We start from the raw sequence: 15611 nt of genomic DNA, 5'->3' as shown, positions 1-15611 counted from the left end.
ACCAGCTTTATGGGTTTGCTCCAGTGGATGGTCACATGATTAATTTAAGCACAAGCCATGTGTGCAAACATTCATTCTCATGATGAAACCTTCTCAGAAAAGTGAGGCACTGATCATTAAAAGTTAAAGAGAGTTATAAAGTTTTTTTATATATGAGCTGCAAAGTACTTTAGGTAAATTTACCATGAAATGAAAAGCATCAAGCCCCAGGTGCTGCAGGTTTGAAGGTGGTTTTATAGATGTAAAACCTTAGGAAGTTTAGTTGCAGTGACCCCGTGAAGTTGAGGTTCACATGGTGAAAATTTCATCATTACCTTTTTAACACCTTCTACCTAAAGGTCAGATTTTCACATGCTTTTAAAGGTGCTCTAGAAAGGAAGGCTGTATTTATCTTGGCATAGTTGAATAATAAGAGTTCTGTACATGGAACTAACATATCATGAGCTTCAAACGCTATTATTTCCTCCTTCAAATGTAAATCTTGTGCTTGAAAAAAAAAACACTGAAATGCGGGCGAATCCCAACATAAGGCAGATTGTGATGCAACAGTCGGGATCATTTAATATTTTGGGGGAAATTAATTGCGAATCAGCTGAACTTACCTGTCCAACATAGTAGAACTCCTCAGAATCATTGTCACCCTCTGAATCCTCCTCTATAGGATAATGGCACTGGAGAGGTTTCAAAAGCATGAAAGGGCATTAGTCACAATACAAACAATTCATTGTTGTTCCAGATCATATGATGTTGTTCCTGACATATGAAATTAATCCAAGTAAAAAAAACAGTCTTACCGAGTTTTTGTCGGTTTGAAGTTTTGATTTAATAGACAGACAGCTGGTGGCATCATTGTTTATGCGTATTTCTAAAGACAGATTGATTGCACAGATGTGTGAGTTTGACATGATATTGTGAAATATCAGATGGAAAAGAAAGCCATCTTCAGTTTTTATTTCTGTGACAGGCTTGATCATGCCCTGAATATGCAACCTTCATCACATTTAAATTTCTAACCATTGTTTTGTAAGATTGTATGATGTCCATGTTGACATCAAAACAATCGTTTCAATTAAATCACTGTAGATCTCACTACAAGGCTAACTATTATTGTTAATTCCACTACAATTCTCTCTGTTCAGAATTACAAATCTGTAAAATCTGGTATAAAGAGAACCGTGAAGTCTTGACCACTGTAGTGGTGCCTGCATTTTTTACGCATCTGAGTAAAATTGATTCTTTATGCAGAGGTCTGAGTCAGAAAACATTTTAAAACTGACAATGTGCGCAGAGATCAGCAGAATGTACAGGCTCATTAGTTCTAATGTACGGTGTCTGAAGACGTCAAGACTTAAATGTGTGGACTGGGAAAATATTAGGTGTGCATAAGCTTCTATTAAGCATCTAACTAAGTTCTGGAGGAAATCAGTGAAGATCACTGCTGTTTTGCCAATTTGTTTTGGCACATATGTCTTGGTTGGTCCTAAAAATAGGAGCAGAAAACATGCAGTACAATTCCAGGAGCATTTATTTCCAGGATTACTGCCAGTGTAATCAAAGAGCTCAAAAAAGAGAGACTTGCTAACACTATGCAAATACTGCAATGATGGGATCTTTAGATGATTATCCTAAACGAAATGTTTGTTTGTTTTTTGCAACATATTCAACTGTTCAACAGTTTGGGGTCAAGAAGATTTTAGTTTTTTATTTAAAAAAAATTAAATAATGCTTCCTTGTGGAACAAATTAGTTAAATTATCAACAAAAAAAGGGAGATTAAAAACTGTTATGTTACAATTGTAATATATTTCACAATATTTCTGTTTTTACTATATTTTTATCAAATAAATGCAGTCTGGGTGAGCTTAAAGGACAACTCCGGTGAGAAATGACCCTAGGGGTAATTAACAGATGGTTACCGAGTAGATCGTTCTCTGGGATGCGTTTTCATGAAAATCAAATGTAAAGAGTTTTATCTCTAAAAACATATTAGCTTATAACACTAGTCTATGGGGCACAGGGTAGTGAAATTAAATCGCTAGTTAATACCACTAACAAGGCTCAAAATAGCCTCACACTATGTAGGGACCCTCATTATGCTGCCGTGTTAGTGTGAGGCTATTTTTAGCCTTATTAGTGGTATTAACTAGCGATTTAATTTCACTACCCTGTGCCCCATAGACAAGCGCTATAAGCTAATCTGTTTTTAAAGATAAAACTCTTTACATTCGATTTTCATGAAAACGCATCCCAGAGAACGATCTACTTGGTAACCATCTGTTAATTCCCCTAGGGTCATTTCTCACCGGAGTTGTCTTTTAAGAAACTTCTTTGAAAAACATAAAATTATACAGTCCCTACACTTTTGAACAGTAGTCCTAGTGTATACCATAACTATAAGGTGGCTTTGAGTCCATAATGCCATATGGTTGTCATTCAATACCATGTTACATATCAAAGTATCATGGCGTTACCATCTGACCCCATCACTGTACTATGCTACTGCCACAGTCATTTTTTTTGTAATGATCGGTCTACAGAGCATCATTATTGGCATACATGAAGGATCAAACTCTGAGCTAACTCAAGTAGGAGTAGTCGAGTAGGAGGTGGAATCATGGGTGCTAGTTCAGGGTTGGCGCAAAAATATTCCGCCAACAGGGCCTTGACCAAAGTTTAAAACCACTGAAATATTCTTGTGAAGTACACTCTGAATCTGGAAGGCTGCTGGTTTCCTTTCCCCTTCAGTGTGACTTTAAAATGTCTGTTCGTTCAACTTTTTCATTGGTTTTCTTTAGCTGCAGCTCTTTTTATGATCCACTATTAGATGATAATGTCTCTTACCTGTTGCAATTCTATGGAAAATCACTGGTATTGGATCCCTGGTGACTAACACTTCATCTTCATTTTCAGAGTTAGACACATACGTGTTATCTGAAATGACAAAGACAAGCATGTGTTATTGAAACACCAAAAAAGAAAGAAGACCTAAAGAACAACTAACAATGTATTTAACCCACCAGTGAGTGTTAACAAAAACCAATCCAGCTTATACATAATTAATAGAAACACTCCAAATGAGAGTGAACTGAGATGTATGCTAATTCTACAGTTTCTGGACAATCCACTATTTTCGGGTTAACACATCCCATGGCATTCTTTGGCAATGTGTCCTAAATCTGTGCCAAGCAAATTCCTTATCCTAATGCAAAGCTTGCCGTCTGCCACTAGGCTGTGATTTAGGCTAGAAAAAGGCCTTCAAAAACTGAGATTTAAAAAACTGAGAACTTAGATTTAGGGGACAACTCTTGCGTGTTTTATCAAAACATCAAAGGTCAAGCTTAGACTTCGAGTAATGCCACAGGCTTCATAACAATTTGTGTTTAGGGGTGACTTCTGTTAAAAAATTGAAAGTAACTGAAATTGAAAGTGCACTGGGCAACTGCTCAAAACCAGCAAACTAAAAGTAAAAATCCAGTCTAATCACTATACCCATAAAACCCACTGAGCTTTAACATTGTGTTGTGTCATTATGGGCAAGAAGAGAATGAAAACACTGCTGCTCACTTAAATGTATTGTGCCATTATAATTGGAAGAGAGACAATGGGAAAAGACTTAGGAGTAAAAAGCAGCTGCAAAAGAGTTGCGGAAAATGATGCAGTTCAGCTGTATTCCTACTGGTATATTTTTTATCAGTGATATCAGTCACTTTACAGAGGACACCCAGAGTCATATTTCCTATCAGGTCATTTGAGTAAATTACATTTTAAACTATTTGAACAAGAAAAATACTGTTGTGTTGTTGGTGCTTGGCAGGGTTCTGTTATGTAGTTAGTTGTTTGTGTTCAGAATATTCCACACCCTCTTTGTGGCCCAGTTTATACCTGGTAGATGCATTTTGGGCGATCAGATAACAAGTGGATGATGCTAAGTCTTTCGACCACTTCTAGAGGTAGTTGAAAAAGCATTCGACTCAATTGCTTTTGTAGTGTAGTAGATACGCTCGAACAGCCACAAAAGACAGCCTACAATTTTAAAAAGCCTTCTGTCCTATAAATGTGTAAATATTATTGGAAGCGCACTAGCAAAATCATGGGATATAAACTTTGTTGGATAAAAAAAAAAACTTCAAAGTTTGGTTTGAAGATGAAAAACGTACAAAGTAAATCACAACATTTCTGATTTCTAACAGTGCATTCGTTGTGGTCTTTGTGGCTATTAGAGCAGAGAGCTGCTGCTCTCTGTATGTTTTTCAGTCATTTCCGGTCGCATTCATTTGTAAATTGTGTGAACTTATTTTGTCTATTAAATTGAAAGATCAGATGAAGCCCATACATTTACCCCCCATAGACCCTCGCCTCAAAGAGCTTCTACATTAGGACAGAAGTGGTCGAAAGTGGACAAAAGAGACTAGTAGGTCTCCAGCTCAGTTTGGAAACCTGTACATACTTTTCTTCTGCCTCTGTTACACATTTGCAGGAACCAAACACAGACTGGCTTACTGGCAGACGGGCAGTAATTTACTGGCAAGTGGGCAATAATTTTTTAAAAATCCTGTTTTCGCTTTAATGACAGCAGCAGTCAAGCTGCATGAACTCCGCAAGCTTTAAAATTGTACAAAATTCGGATCTACATTAGGATTTTGAGAGGTCTCCGATGTTGTTCATCGCTCACAGAAACTTAAGTCTAATACACCCTCCCCCCATAAAAAAGGCTAACAAAGAGCAGAGAGCTGCTGCTCTCTGTATGTTTTTCAGTCGTTTACGGTCGCATTCATTTGTAAATTATGTGAACTTATTTTGTCGATTCGATTGGAAGATCAGATGAAGCCCATACATTTACCCGCCTATAGACCCTCGCCTCAAAGAGCTTCTACATTAGGACAGAAGTGATTGAAAGTGGACAAAAGAGACTAGTATGTCTCACTCGTCTACCTCTGATCCAATCGAACAGTTTGCATCTTAATACCAGGTGTAAACAGGGCCTATGAGATTCTGCTCCCTAGATTTATCTTATGTCTATCCTTCATTGAAAGTCTTTGAATTTCTTGCAACAATCTGTCCAATTTGAAGAATTATTAATCTAAAAGCACAGATGCTCCAGCATGAGTTACAAGGCAAGTTTGCATATCCCTAGGGAAAGTATGACAGAAATAAATCCCTAATATATCCCCAAGAAAGCACTGGTAATAGTGTTTATTATTGTGTTATGATTATGGTCCTTACTGTAACTATAAAGTCATTCTCTCAATGCTACGGGATGACACGTGAGAGTTTGGGGGTGTAATTTATGCATTTATCAAATAATCCATTACTTTGTTTGTGCAATACCTGGATAATCATCAGAGACATGAACAGAGTAGGTCACCCTGCAAAAAAACAAAAATAATAACATTAGACAGGATATATGTAACACTACATTATACTGGTTCTCAGACACATACATACTGTATGTTAGCTTACATCATGATCACATCAACGAATAACGTGTCGACGTGATCGATTACCCACTGTTTATAATCCCATTTTAGGGCTTTGTTCAATTTCATACAGTCCTTTTTCACACAAAGCAAAAGAAAACTTTAGAGAGGCTAATGGAAGAGGCTAATGGCTATTATGAGCTTGTACTTTTTCAGGACTCACAACTGCATTTAGTGACAGCATCAAAAATTGACAGTGTATTAATAAAGTCAAGTCAAACGAGCATTCATCCATCAGATATTGTAAACAACCAACAAGAGCCAGAGCGGTTCCGTTCATTCCACACAGGTTTGTCGAGAAAGTGGTTGTGACTCCTGAAAATGTGCAGGCAGGTGTCAGCTCCATTATAAAATGGGGTCGTCACGCTTGTAAAAAAAAACTGTATGAACGCAACCGTATATTAATGTGGCGCTGGCACACTAGTCATTAGCATTGCAAGACTAGCAGTACTAAAGCTTTGAAATGTGACAGGGCATTAGGGATGAACATAAACAGCGCGTAATCAACATAATCAATTATGTTGTCGTTGACGTGTCGTTCCAGCCCTAGCTCACATAATGTGACAGACACCTAATGGACCAACACTTAAGACCCAGTAAAGTCCAGATGTTTTTATTTCTTCTTTTTTTTTATGCACCAGTTTGAATCTCAGTGTAATAGTCACCATTTCATTTATTGTACCTGACTCAGCAACACTGCCACAACAGACTCTGCAAATAACTGAAAACGACCAAGTCTGACCAAACACTTTTCATTTAAAAAAAAAATTAATAAAAAAATAATTGAAGACCACCAACAAAAATGCAAATTTTTGAAACTTTCTGTTTTAAGATTTATTTAAAACATTATATATATTTTTATAAAACCAGTGTATTATTAGCAATAAATACATTGAAACTTTGTCTTAAGATGTGATTATTGGTTAGACTGGGTAAACCCAGCCTGATTTGCTGGTGATTTGATTTCGCCCTGCAGCTCAGTCTGGAAACCTGTACATACTTTTCTCCTGCTTCTGTTACACATTTGCAGGAACCAATCATAGACTGGCTTACTGGCAGATGGGCAGTAATTTACTAGCAAGTGGGCAATAATTTAAAAAAATCCTGTTTTCGCTTTAATGACAGCAGCAGTCAAGCTGCATGAACTCCGCAAGCTTTAAAATTGTACAAAATTCGGATCTACATTAGGACTTTGAGAGGTCTCTGATGTTGTTCATCGCTCACAGAAACTTACGTCTAATACACCCTCCCCCCATAAAAAAGGCTAAAAAAAGCTAAAGAAAATCTGTGTTAGACAAAGTTACCTAGCAGATAGAATATATAAAATCCAAGTGACAAAAGGGATTTTGCAAACACTTTACAGCAGAGACTATCAGGTCCTAGAAGGGTGCTGCCCATATGTCCTGAATACAGCTAAAGCTAAACACTAAAGTAAGAGGTAATTAAGGAAAGTCTGGTCTCCATTTCATGCAATCCAAGTAAATAAGGTTGCAATGAACAGTGTTGACAACAGGACGCCATCTCGTGTGGAGTATCTTAAATTAATGTGGAGATTAAGTGGCTTGCTAAAAAGGCTTATAGTAATCAGCCTGAAACTACCAAAATCATATTAATTACCTTGATATAGTCTGGTCTAGCAACAGTGAAAATATAATAATCATACGCAGGTGACCTTTATATGCTTGTTTTTTCGTGCCATTGCACAATGTGAGAAAATATATTAAGGAATTAATGGAGTCAATGACCTTATACACACCATTAAAAATCATGGTAAATAACTTCATGGAAAAATAAACCCCCACAACAATACTGCATGTAAACTCTGACTACTACTGGCATAAAAAGCGGTTCTAGCCAATAAGTAATTATGTGATGACAAACACAGAAGAGAGATTGATTCAGTGGAAGTGAAACCCCTCCTGGGGTCTCACACAGGATGGTGCCACTCACAGAACTCATTATTTACAACGACACCTGGTATTGTTTAAAAATAACTTTGCTTGTGTTATGCACGATGCACTTTTTTTCCCTTTGGTCACATGAACACATATTTCTCAAGCACACTAAACATCTGCAAAATGCCAATGACTATGCAAAAATGCATTAGCTCAGACATCTTTCTACAATAGAACTTCTGCAATAAAAAAAAAAAAAAAGTTTTGTCAAGTAACCAAACAAATGTGGTAAAATCGAAATATTTACTCAAGAAAAAATAAAATAAAAAGAAATCGTTATTTACAAATAAAACAACCAACCAAGGCTTATTGGAAAAAATATTACATTTTCAGTCATGGCTAAAATTATTGGCACCCCTGGTAAATATAATCAAAGATAGCTGTAAAAATAAATCTGCATTGTTTATCCTTTTGATCTATCATTCAAAAATTGCACAATAACCTAACCTTTTATTGAAGTAAAAAAAAAAAAAAAAGAAGCACATTGGCCATAATAACCTGCATCCCTAGAATATTTTATGCGTAAAATGTCTCTGAAGTAGATTTGTTTAGCACACCAGGGTGATTAGGAACATTAAATTGTCCAGCTATGATGTCTTGTTGCACAGGAGTATAAGTATGAGGAATCACAAAGGCCAATTCCCATCATTGTGAGTAAAGCCAAAGAATATAGTTCAGATGTGCAGCAAAAGATTGTTGAGCTTCACAAAGTAGAAAGTGGCTGTAGGAAAATAGCTGAAGCATTGAACATTTCCATTTCCACCATCAGGGGAATTAAGGAGTTCCAATCAACTAAAGTTGTTACGAATCTGCCTGAAAAAGGATGCGTGTCTATATTGTCTTAATGTCTTAATAGTCTCTCCAAGGATCACAGATGGAGAATAGCAGAGATTAGTCGACTCTTAGGCTAAGAAAGCCTTTAATAAAAATCTAACAACCCCTATAATCACCACATGTTGTTTGGGAGGGTTTCAAGAAAAATCTTCCTTACTCATCCAGAAACAAACTCCAGCATAGTCAGTTGTCAGACACGACTGGAACTTCAAAAGGGACCTGGTTCTGTGGTCAGATTAAAAAGTTAAAAATACCACTGGATCTTTATTGTTGTGGGCCTATTTTTGGCTGGAGGTTCTAGACATCTTGTTCAGATACATGGATTCGCAAAAAGTATTCAATAAAAGGGTGCCAATAAATATGGCTAACGTGTTTTAAAGAAAAACATTTATTTCATGAAGTGATTTACCCTCCACTTTTAATTATTTTACATCAATGAAGGTTTAGATTTTTGCAATTAAAAAGATTTTTTTAATTGACAGATCAAAAGATCAAAAACCATCTTTGATAATATTTTTTCCAAGGGTGTTAATAATTTTGGCCATGACTGTATTTCACAGACATACGTACAGCAAATTGCTTTAAAAGTGTTCAGTTTTTTTCCAAAACAGAAAAACATGAATCTGGTAATTTCTTATGTTCATTGTTGTATGCATTGCAGCAGATCAGAAAAGAAATACATGTGGACCAAACATCAAAATGATGAGGCCATTACAGTATTGTGCAAGTAAGTGTGCAAAAATAAGTAAAAAATATTATTTTCTTGAAAAGTGATAAAAGTTGTTTTAGTGCCACTGGTGTTTAACCTGGCAAAAAAACAGCAATGAACAGTAATTTTGGACTGTAGGACTGTAGGAAGAGGACAGTTTTTCCAGTTTGGATACTTTGGGTAACACCAATGAAAGTAAAATGTAAAGGTCTGTTACTGGGTGGGGGTGGGGGGGGGGGGTAAAGCAAAGTATGCAGCAAGGGAACAGGTACGGATATGAGCAGCATTAAAGAAGTTAAGTGCATGATGAAAGACTTTACACATTTGGACTGTGATTTTGAGTTTGTGGTTTAATTTGCAAGCCTGAGCGCCCAAATTATTTCTGTTATTTTTGGAAACTCGGACTGTCATTTTTATTTTTTACCGTTTACAGTGTTTAAATAGCGCTTTAAGGTAATAAGTGTCTATTTCTAATGTCAAATGTACAGATTTTCAGAGAACAGACCACCCTTTATCTAAATCCAAAACGACAAGGTAATTACAGCTAGCATCTGGTTTCTTCTACCCTGGTTGGCTTGATTCTGGGGTCTATCATAGATTTTTCACCATGATTTACAGAAGACAGCGAAATGTCATTTAGTGCAATTATTTATGTATCAGAAAATCATATTAGGCATATTTAAAGGGGGGTGAAATGCTGTTTCATGCATACTGAGCTTTTTACACTGTTAAAGACTTGGATTCCCATCCTAAACATAGACAAAGTTTCAAAAACTAATGTTGGACGTTTGATGGAGTATTTCTGTGTCAAAAATACTCCTTACCTACTCTGATTATGACCACATGACTTTCTCCCATGACTGCTCTGGATTATCCAAATGGTCATTGGCAAACTTAAGACAGGCCTGGACATGTGCCGGTTTAAGCAGGGGAACCTTCCGTGCCGTGCATGATTTCAAACCATGACGTCTTAGTGTATTACCAACAGTAATCTTGGAAACAGTGGTCCCAGCTCTGTTCAGGTCATTGACCAGCTCCTCCTGTGTAGTTCTGGGCTGATTTCTCACCTTTCTTAGGACCATTAAGATCTTGCATAGAGCCCCAGTCCAAGGCAGATTGACAGTCATGTTTACTGCCATTTTCTAATGATCGCTCCAACAGTGGACCTTTTTTTACCAAGCTGCTTGGCAATTTCCCTGTAGCCCTTTACAGCCTTGTGGATGTGTACAATTTTGTCTCTAGTGTCTTTGGACAGCTCTTTAGTCTTGGCCATGTTATTAGCATGTTTTTTTTTTAGATTATGTCTCTTACAGCGGACATGCACCTACATTGACAATTTCAGACCCCTCCATGATTTCCAAGTGGGAGAACTGGCAAAATAGCAGGGTGTTCAAATACTTATTTTCCTTCCTTACTCTGAATGACATTTTGCTATAGGGTGGAGGTGGACAGTAACTAAGTACATTTACTTGAGTACTGTACTTAAGTACACTTTTGGAGTATCTGTACTTTACTGGAGTATTATTTTTTCTGGAAACTTATGACTTTTACTTTACTACATTTGAAAGACAAATACCGTACTTTTTACTCCACTACATTTCTATCTAGATTGAAAGTCGTTTCTGTAGCAGCTCTGAAAGTCGGTGGATAATTTTTTCTTTCTTTAAAAGTTTGTTGTTGTTGTAGACAACAATCAGAAATCACTCTTATAGGGTCATATACATTTTCCCAACTTTTTTTGGAACACTGATCAGTTCATAGCAAAATGGAAGAAGACGGTTCTTAGGCACAGTGTGTGCACCCATAGCCATACTTTGAAGGTATGTTTCAGTTTTAAAAAAAAATCAAGATTAGTTTAGTTGGCATACACTTGGTGCATGTCTTATAAAATATTAAAAATATAAACGTCTGGGAGAAAGAGAAGAGTAAAGTTGGGAGAATATCAGATGTGTATCAGTGTATTGGATCCGTGCATTCAGCCTTAAAGTGACAGCAGCTGGGTAAAGAGCTTTGTAACTTTTATACAAGTATATAAATTAGTTTAATTTAGTCGTATGCTAGTATGTCAGATGGAGCATCACTGAATGGCTTAAACCATGATGACAGTGTGCATTTATACAACAATACTAAAATAATGCATTGGCATAAAAAAGGAAATTTACTTTTGATACTTAAGTACTTTTAAAAACAAATACGTCTTTTACTTAAGTAAAAATCTGTTTTTAGAACTTTCACTTAGAAACTAATATTTGACCAGTAGTACTTTTACTCAAGAAATAGAGTTGTGTACTTTGTCCACCTAGGGAGATAATATTGCCATGTTTTTAGTATTAGTACGCATCATTAAATTAGTTAATAATATTAATATATTATTAATAATAAAATATTAATGATATTTAATAATAGTAAAATGACGGAAGAAACAGATGTTGAAAAATAATAAGCATTTTATTGTACTGTTCTGATGCTCTCTGCCATGCTTCCTTATAGCTTGTCGCTTTGTTTCAGACTTGCTTAGCCCCCTTTCAGCTATATTTATTAATAATTTTTGTTTGCCAACATAAATTACGTTTTTGGATGGAGAATCCCCTCAATGGTCTTTTTTAAACTTGTTAAATACTGTAGTGAGGAGCAACTCTCTGTTCAGAAATATTGGCAAGCTATTATTCTGACAATCCTGAATACCTTTCTCTTTTCCTTGCTAAAGGCCCGTTCACACCAAGTAAGATAACGATAATGATAAAGTTATAGTTTAAAAAAATATTCCAAGATATATGTAAACAAATCATTATAAATAGAAAATAACAAGAGTCCACACCACAACAGCACAGAGAAACGATATCGTAGAATCACTTTTTTTCCCAGCTTATGAACCAATTATTGACAACATAATGAACCAATTGACAACAAATCGGAATCTATTCTGATTTGAAAAGCTCCAGCATTTAAGCATCATATGACAAAACTACAGTACATGCCTAAAATGCGTTATTGTGTGGACACTGATATAGTAACCATTATAATTATCATAATAATTATTGTTCTTGGTGTGTTTTAAGAGTGCTGCCCAAGTTACTGGGTCTGCATTTTTTAGCATTGTATAGTGCCTTTCAATTCTCTCTTTTCATAGGCATCTAAAGTGATATGTTGACCGCATATGTTGATATTTTATTTTGACAAAAGTTATTTGAAATATTAAAGTAGACACTTAACTTGCATTTTACATGTTTTGTATGTACATACAATGATTTTTGTCAGTTTAATTTGATGGGGACACCAAAATTTTTATGTCTCATCTTTGATCCAGAGCAGCTTTGTCATCATTAGTAAATGCTGCTCCATTTCTGAAAGCACTGCAAGTTTTTTATGACATGCATTTTAAAAAGCATCAAACATCTTCCCAAATTGCAATGTAAGGGTTTATAAATCTGTTGTCCAATAAGAGACAACATTTAATTTTTTTCTCTCTCTAAATCTCTTCATAACGTCAGTCCAGTGTTTGAAATAACTTCCTTTTGTGAGTTAATGTAGCTTCGTATCATTAGCTATTTTCCATCCACCTATACTTTATAAAATGTATGCACTCATTTTAGTCAGATAAATGTTCTATCTGATACGAAAACATACATATGGAAATGGAAATGCATTTACTGAATAAATTTCTCGATATGCATTAAAAAAAGAACTTGTTTGCAAAGCATCTGAAATGCTTTTGGTCATTCAGAAGTCTGTGGTCAAAGATGCACTGCTCAGTAGGCTATATTTCCCTCCTAGAACTGTTTTACATGCGTTCCCAAAGCAGCATCTGCCTCTGAAAGCAAGACAATGCACAAAGTTTGAGACGCACAAGTTTCTGTGAGACAGAAATAATTTATTATATAAAAAAATGATTATATATGGTTACTTCTATGATTATTTTTTTTTTTTTTGGTAGTTTATCAGGAAAGTGATGATTTTGTTCTCTTCAACTCACTGGATGGAAATGATGCTTTATTTGCAAATGTTGTATGCGATATTGCAATTTTGCACATAAGTTACATTCACAACTTACGTTTATTGAATAAATCACATTAACAACAAACAAAAAGTATATTATTTTTAGTATTCAATGATAATGATTAAGGCCATGTCGATTAGCATTGCAATAAAAATATACTTTAATATTATGAAAATCCAAGATGGCTTGAAGAACTCAAATACACCATTGTGGCAGTCGTGTGTTTATTATCTTCATGTTTAATTAGTCAATTGTTTATATCTTCTTTATATTTTGCTACAGTAATAGCTGGATGGCTCTGTCCACATTAGGAATTTCCTGAAAGTCATAAGTTATATTACTTCTACCCTCCTGTATCCAGTATGAATGAAACAGACGTGTTAAGCGCTCACTGCTCACTCCATCCTATATTGGGTATTAAAAAAAATGGAAATATAAATACTTCTCTCTAAAGAAATGTATATGATAATCCATATGTTTGTAAAGAAGTGTACAGGAGTTTTGTTTTTCACAGTGGATGCATAATAGGCTCATATTTCATATTAAAGACATGGACTTTTTTATTTTGCATATCTCCTTAAAAAAATTGTCACAGATTTCTATTATAATAATTAATGTATAAAAAATTCTAAACAGTTAACACAACAGTTTTTTGTAAAATAAGTTCTGTAAAATATTATAATTATATTGTTACAGTAATTTCTAAAGAGGTGATGAATTGAGGAATCAACTTTCCCTTGAGCTTTTGATATATAAAAGGTCATGGTAATATAAGAATATCCTCTAAGTTTCAGAGCTGAAAACTTCCTTGTTATAAATTAAAAAAAAAAAAAAAAAAAATCTTTTATAGACACCAGGCCCAGAAAAACGGTCCTGTGCTTTATGGAAGCGGAGGGAGATTAAGATATTGCGCTATTCCTGGTTGTGGCAGAACAGTCGCTGCATAAGCTTCCTTCTGATCCAAATATTAGGAATGTGTGGTTCCAGCTCACGTTGGGAAGACATTCACTTCAGTTCACTGTGGAATCGTTTGTAAACAAATCTCTGGTCGATGCTGGATTTGGATCCGACAGGAATGGTGCAACACACTTATGTGAGTAATACGTGTTTTTATATGTAATAGTATTGCATTGTTATAGATCGTTTTGCTTATGTGTACGTGTCTAACAGAACATATCTTTAGTACGCTGGACTCGACACGTATGGGCCAGGGCTCGGCAGGCCGATGAATCTCAAAGTATTTCCGTTCTTGTTCTGCTATTCTCTCTCTCGAGTTGACATCTGAAGGGCGGCACGCGCCGAACATGTATGTGTGCGGGCGGTTCGTGCTTATATCGTCTGATCGTGCGGGCTGTGTGTAATATAAAAAAATAATAGTCCAACCAATCACAGGTCGATGAGAAATAAAACATTATGTTTGTTTGATAAAGACGTTTACGAAGCCCTGTGATCGAGAGAATCATTCTGGTTGCCACTTCTCCCTCAATCTCTCCTCTCTCATGTCACTGAACTGACAGGGAGCTTAAGCTCATTTTATATGCAAATCTTCTCCCATCCTAGCTGTGGACGTTTACTTCCAAGTCTCCAGTGCAGCACGCCCATCAAAACCCAGCGTTTGGAGAGAGCCTCAAAACCAGAGTAGAAAATAGCCTATTACTACTTATTAGTTATGATGTTTTTGAATTTTAAAAAAAACACAAGAACATCATTAGTTGACCTCAGACAACAGCATACATTTAAAAAAAAAAAAGCCAGTTCATGACACCTTTAAATACTTTATTTAGCAATAATAATAACCGTATCGGTCCTACTGTGTTTTTTCTACTTTACAGCACTAAAGATCATGAATATAATAGGCCAAATTAAAATTCCATGATTCAAAATTCCATGTCCAATGGAATAACGTATGGAATAACGTTAAATTTCCTGATAATCTGGTGATTAAATCTCAAAACAGAATGTAACAAAGCTTGCATTTGTGGGCTCACGTACCGCTCTCAATTTGCACGAATGCAAATGTTTCCATGGCTGTGATTTAACACACATGCTAACATATTTATTTTATAAACAAAGCTTTGTGCTTCCATCATGTCATAATATTCATGTAAAACAGCATACATATACATTTTTTTTATTTGGCCTATCACTGCCAGTGCTTAAAAACCGTTACAAAACAGCGTGCGCATGGCAAACTACTTCTGCTTTTGATGCAACATATAACATTTACCATGCTTGCCAGATCTCTCCTCGTCTACTCCCTGAATTAATAGTTTACATCTTTTTGATGTAGTATACCAAATGACCCAAAGTTTATTTTCAGTGGTCGGCCAGATCTAATGCAACAACATTTGTTTGAATTAGAGCTTGTCACAATTTAGCACTCATCGTAATTATGCAAATTCAGTTATACCAAGATGATGAAATTCAAACATAATTTGTGTTGATCTCAGCCATGATGGATTATTCATGAGAAACTACTGCATCTCTGGGATTATGTGCTTTTCTGTTCTTTTCACTGCATGAAATATCTTATACCTACTTAGTCAAACAAAAGTGATCTCCGTGCAAATATCCATCTTTGAATAGTTTGTTGTATCAAATATTGGGGTTATCTGGCATATCAGATTTAACAGCTACCTT

At 35.6% G+C, this 15611-nt stretch overlaps 1 protein-coding gene across 1 annotated transcript in view; it reads right to left on the bottom strand.

The window, feature by feature from the left end:
* parp8 (poly (ADP-ribose) polymerase family, member 8) overlaps positions 1-15611 on the bottom strand; it is a 44149-nt gene that overhangs the window by 24306 nt on the left and 4232 nt on the right. Inside the window, exons 3-6 of the mRNA XM_067438405.1 lie at positions 5328-5365; positions 2841-2930; positions 795-865; positions 603-671 (exon numbers count right to left, since the gene is read on the bottom strand). Of these exons, the coding sequence (XP_067294506.1) occupies positions 603-671; positions 795-865; positions 2841-2930; positions 5328-5365 (268 nt within the window). The remainder of the gene's footprint in view (positions 1-602; positions 672-794; positions 866-2840; positions 2931-5327; positions 5366-15611) is intronic.

This window comes from Pseudorasbora parva, chromosome 3, assembly GCF_024679245.1.
Source record: "Pseudorasbora parva isolate DD20220531a chromosome 3, ASM2467924v1, whole genome shotgun sequence".
Lineage (NCBI taxonomy): Eukaryota > Metazoa > Chordata > Actinopteri > Cypriniformes > Gobionidae > Pseudorasbora > Pseudorasbora parva.
This window is presented reverse-complemented; position numbering and strand designations above follow the sequence as displayed.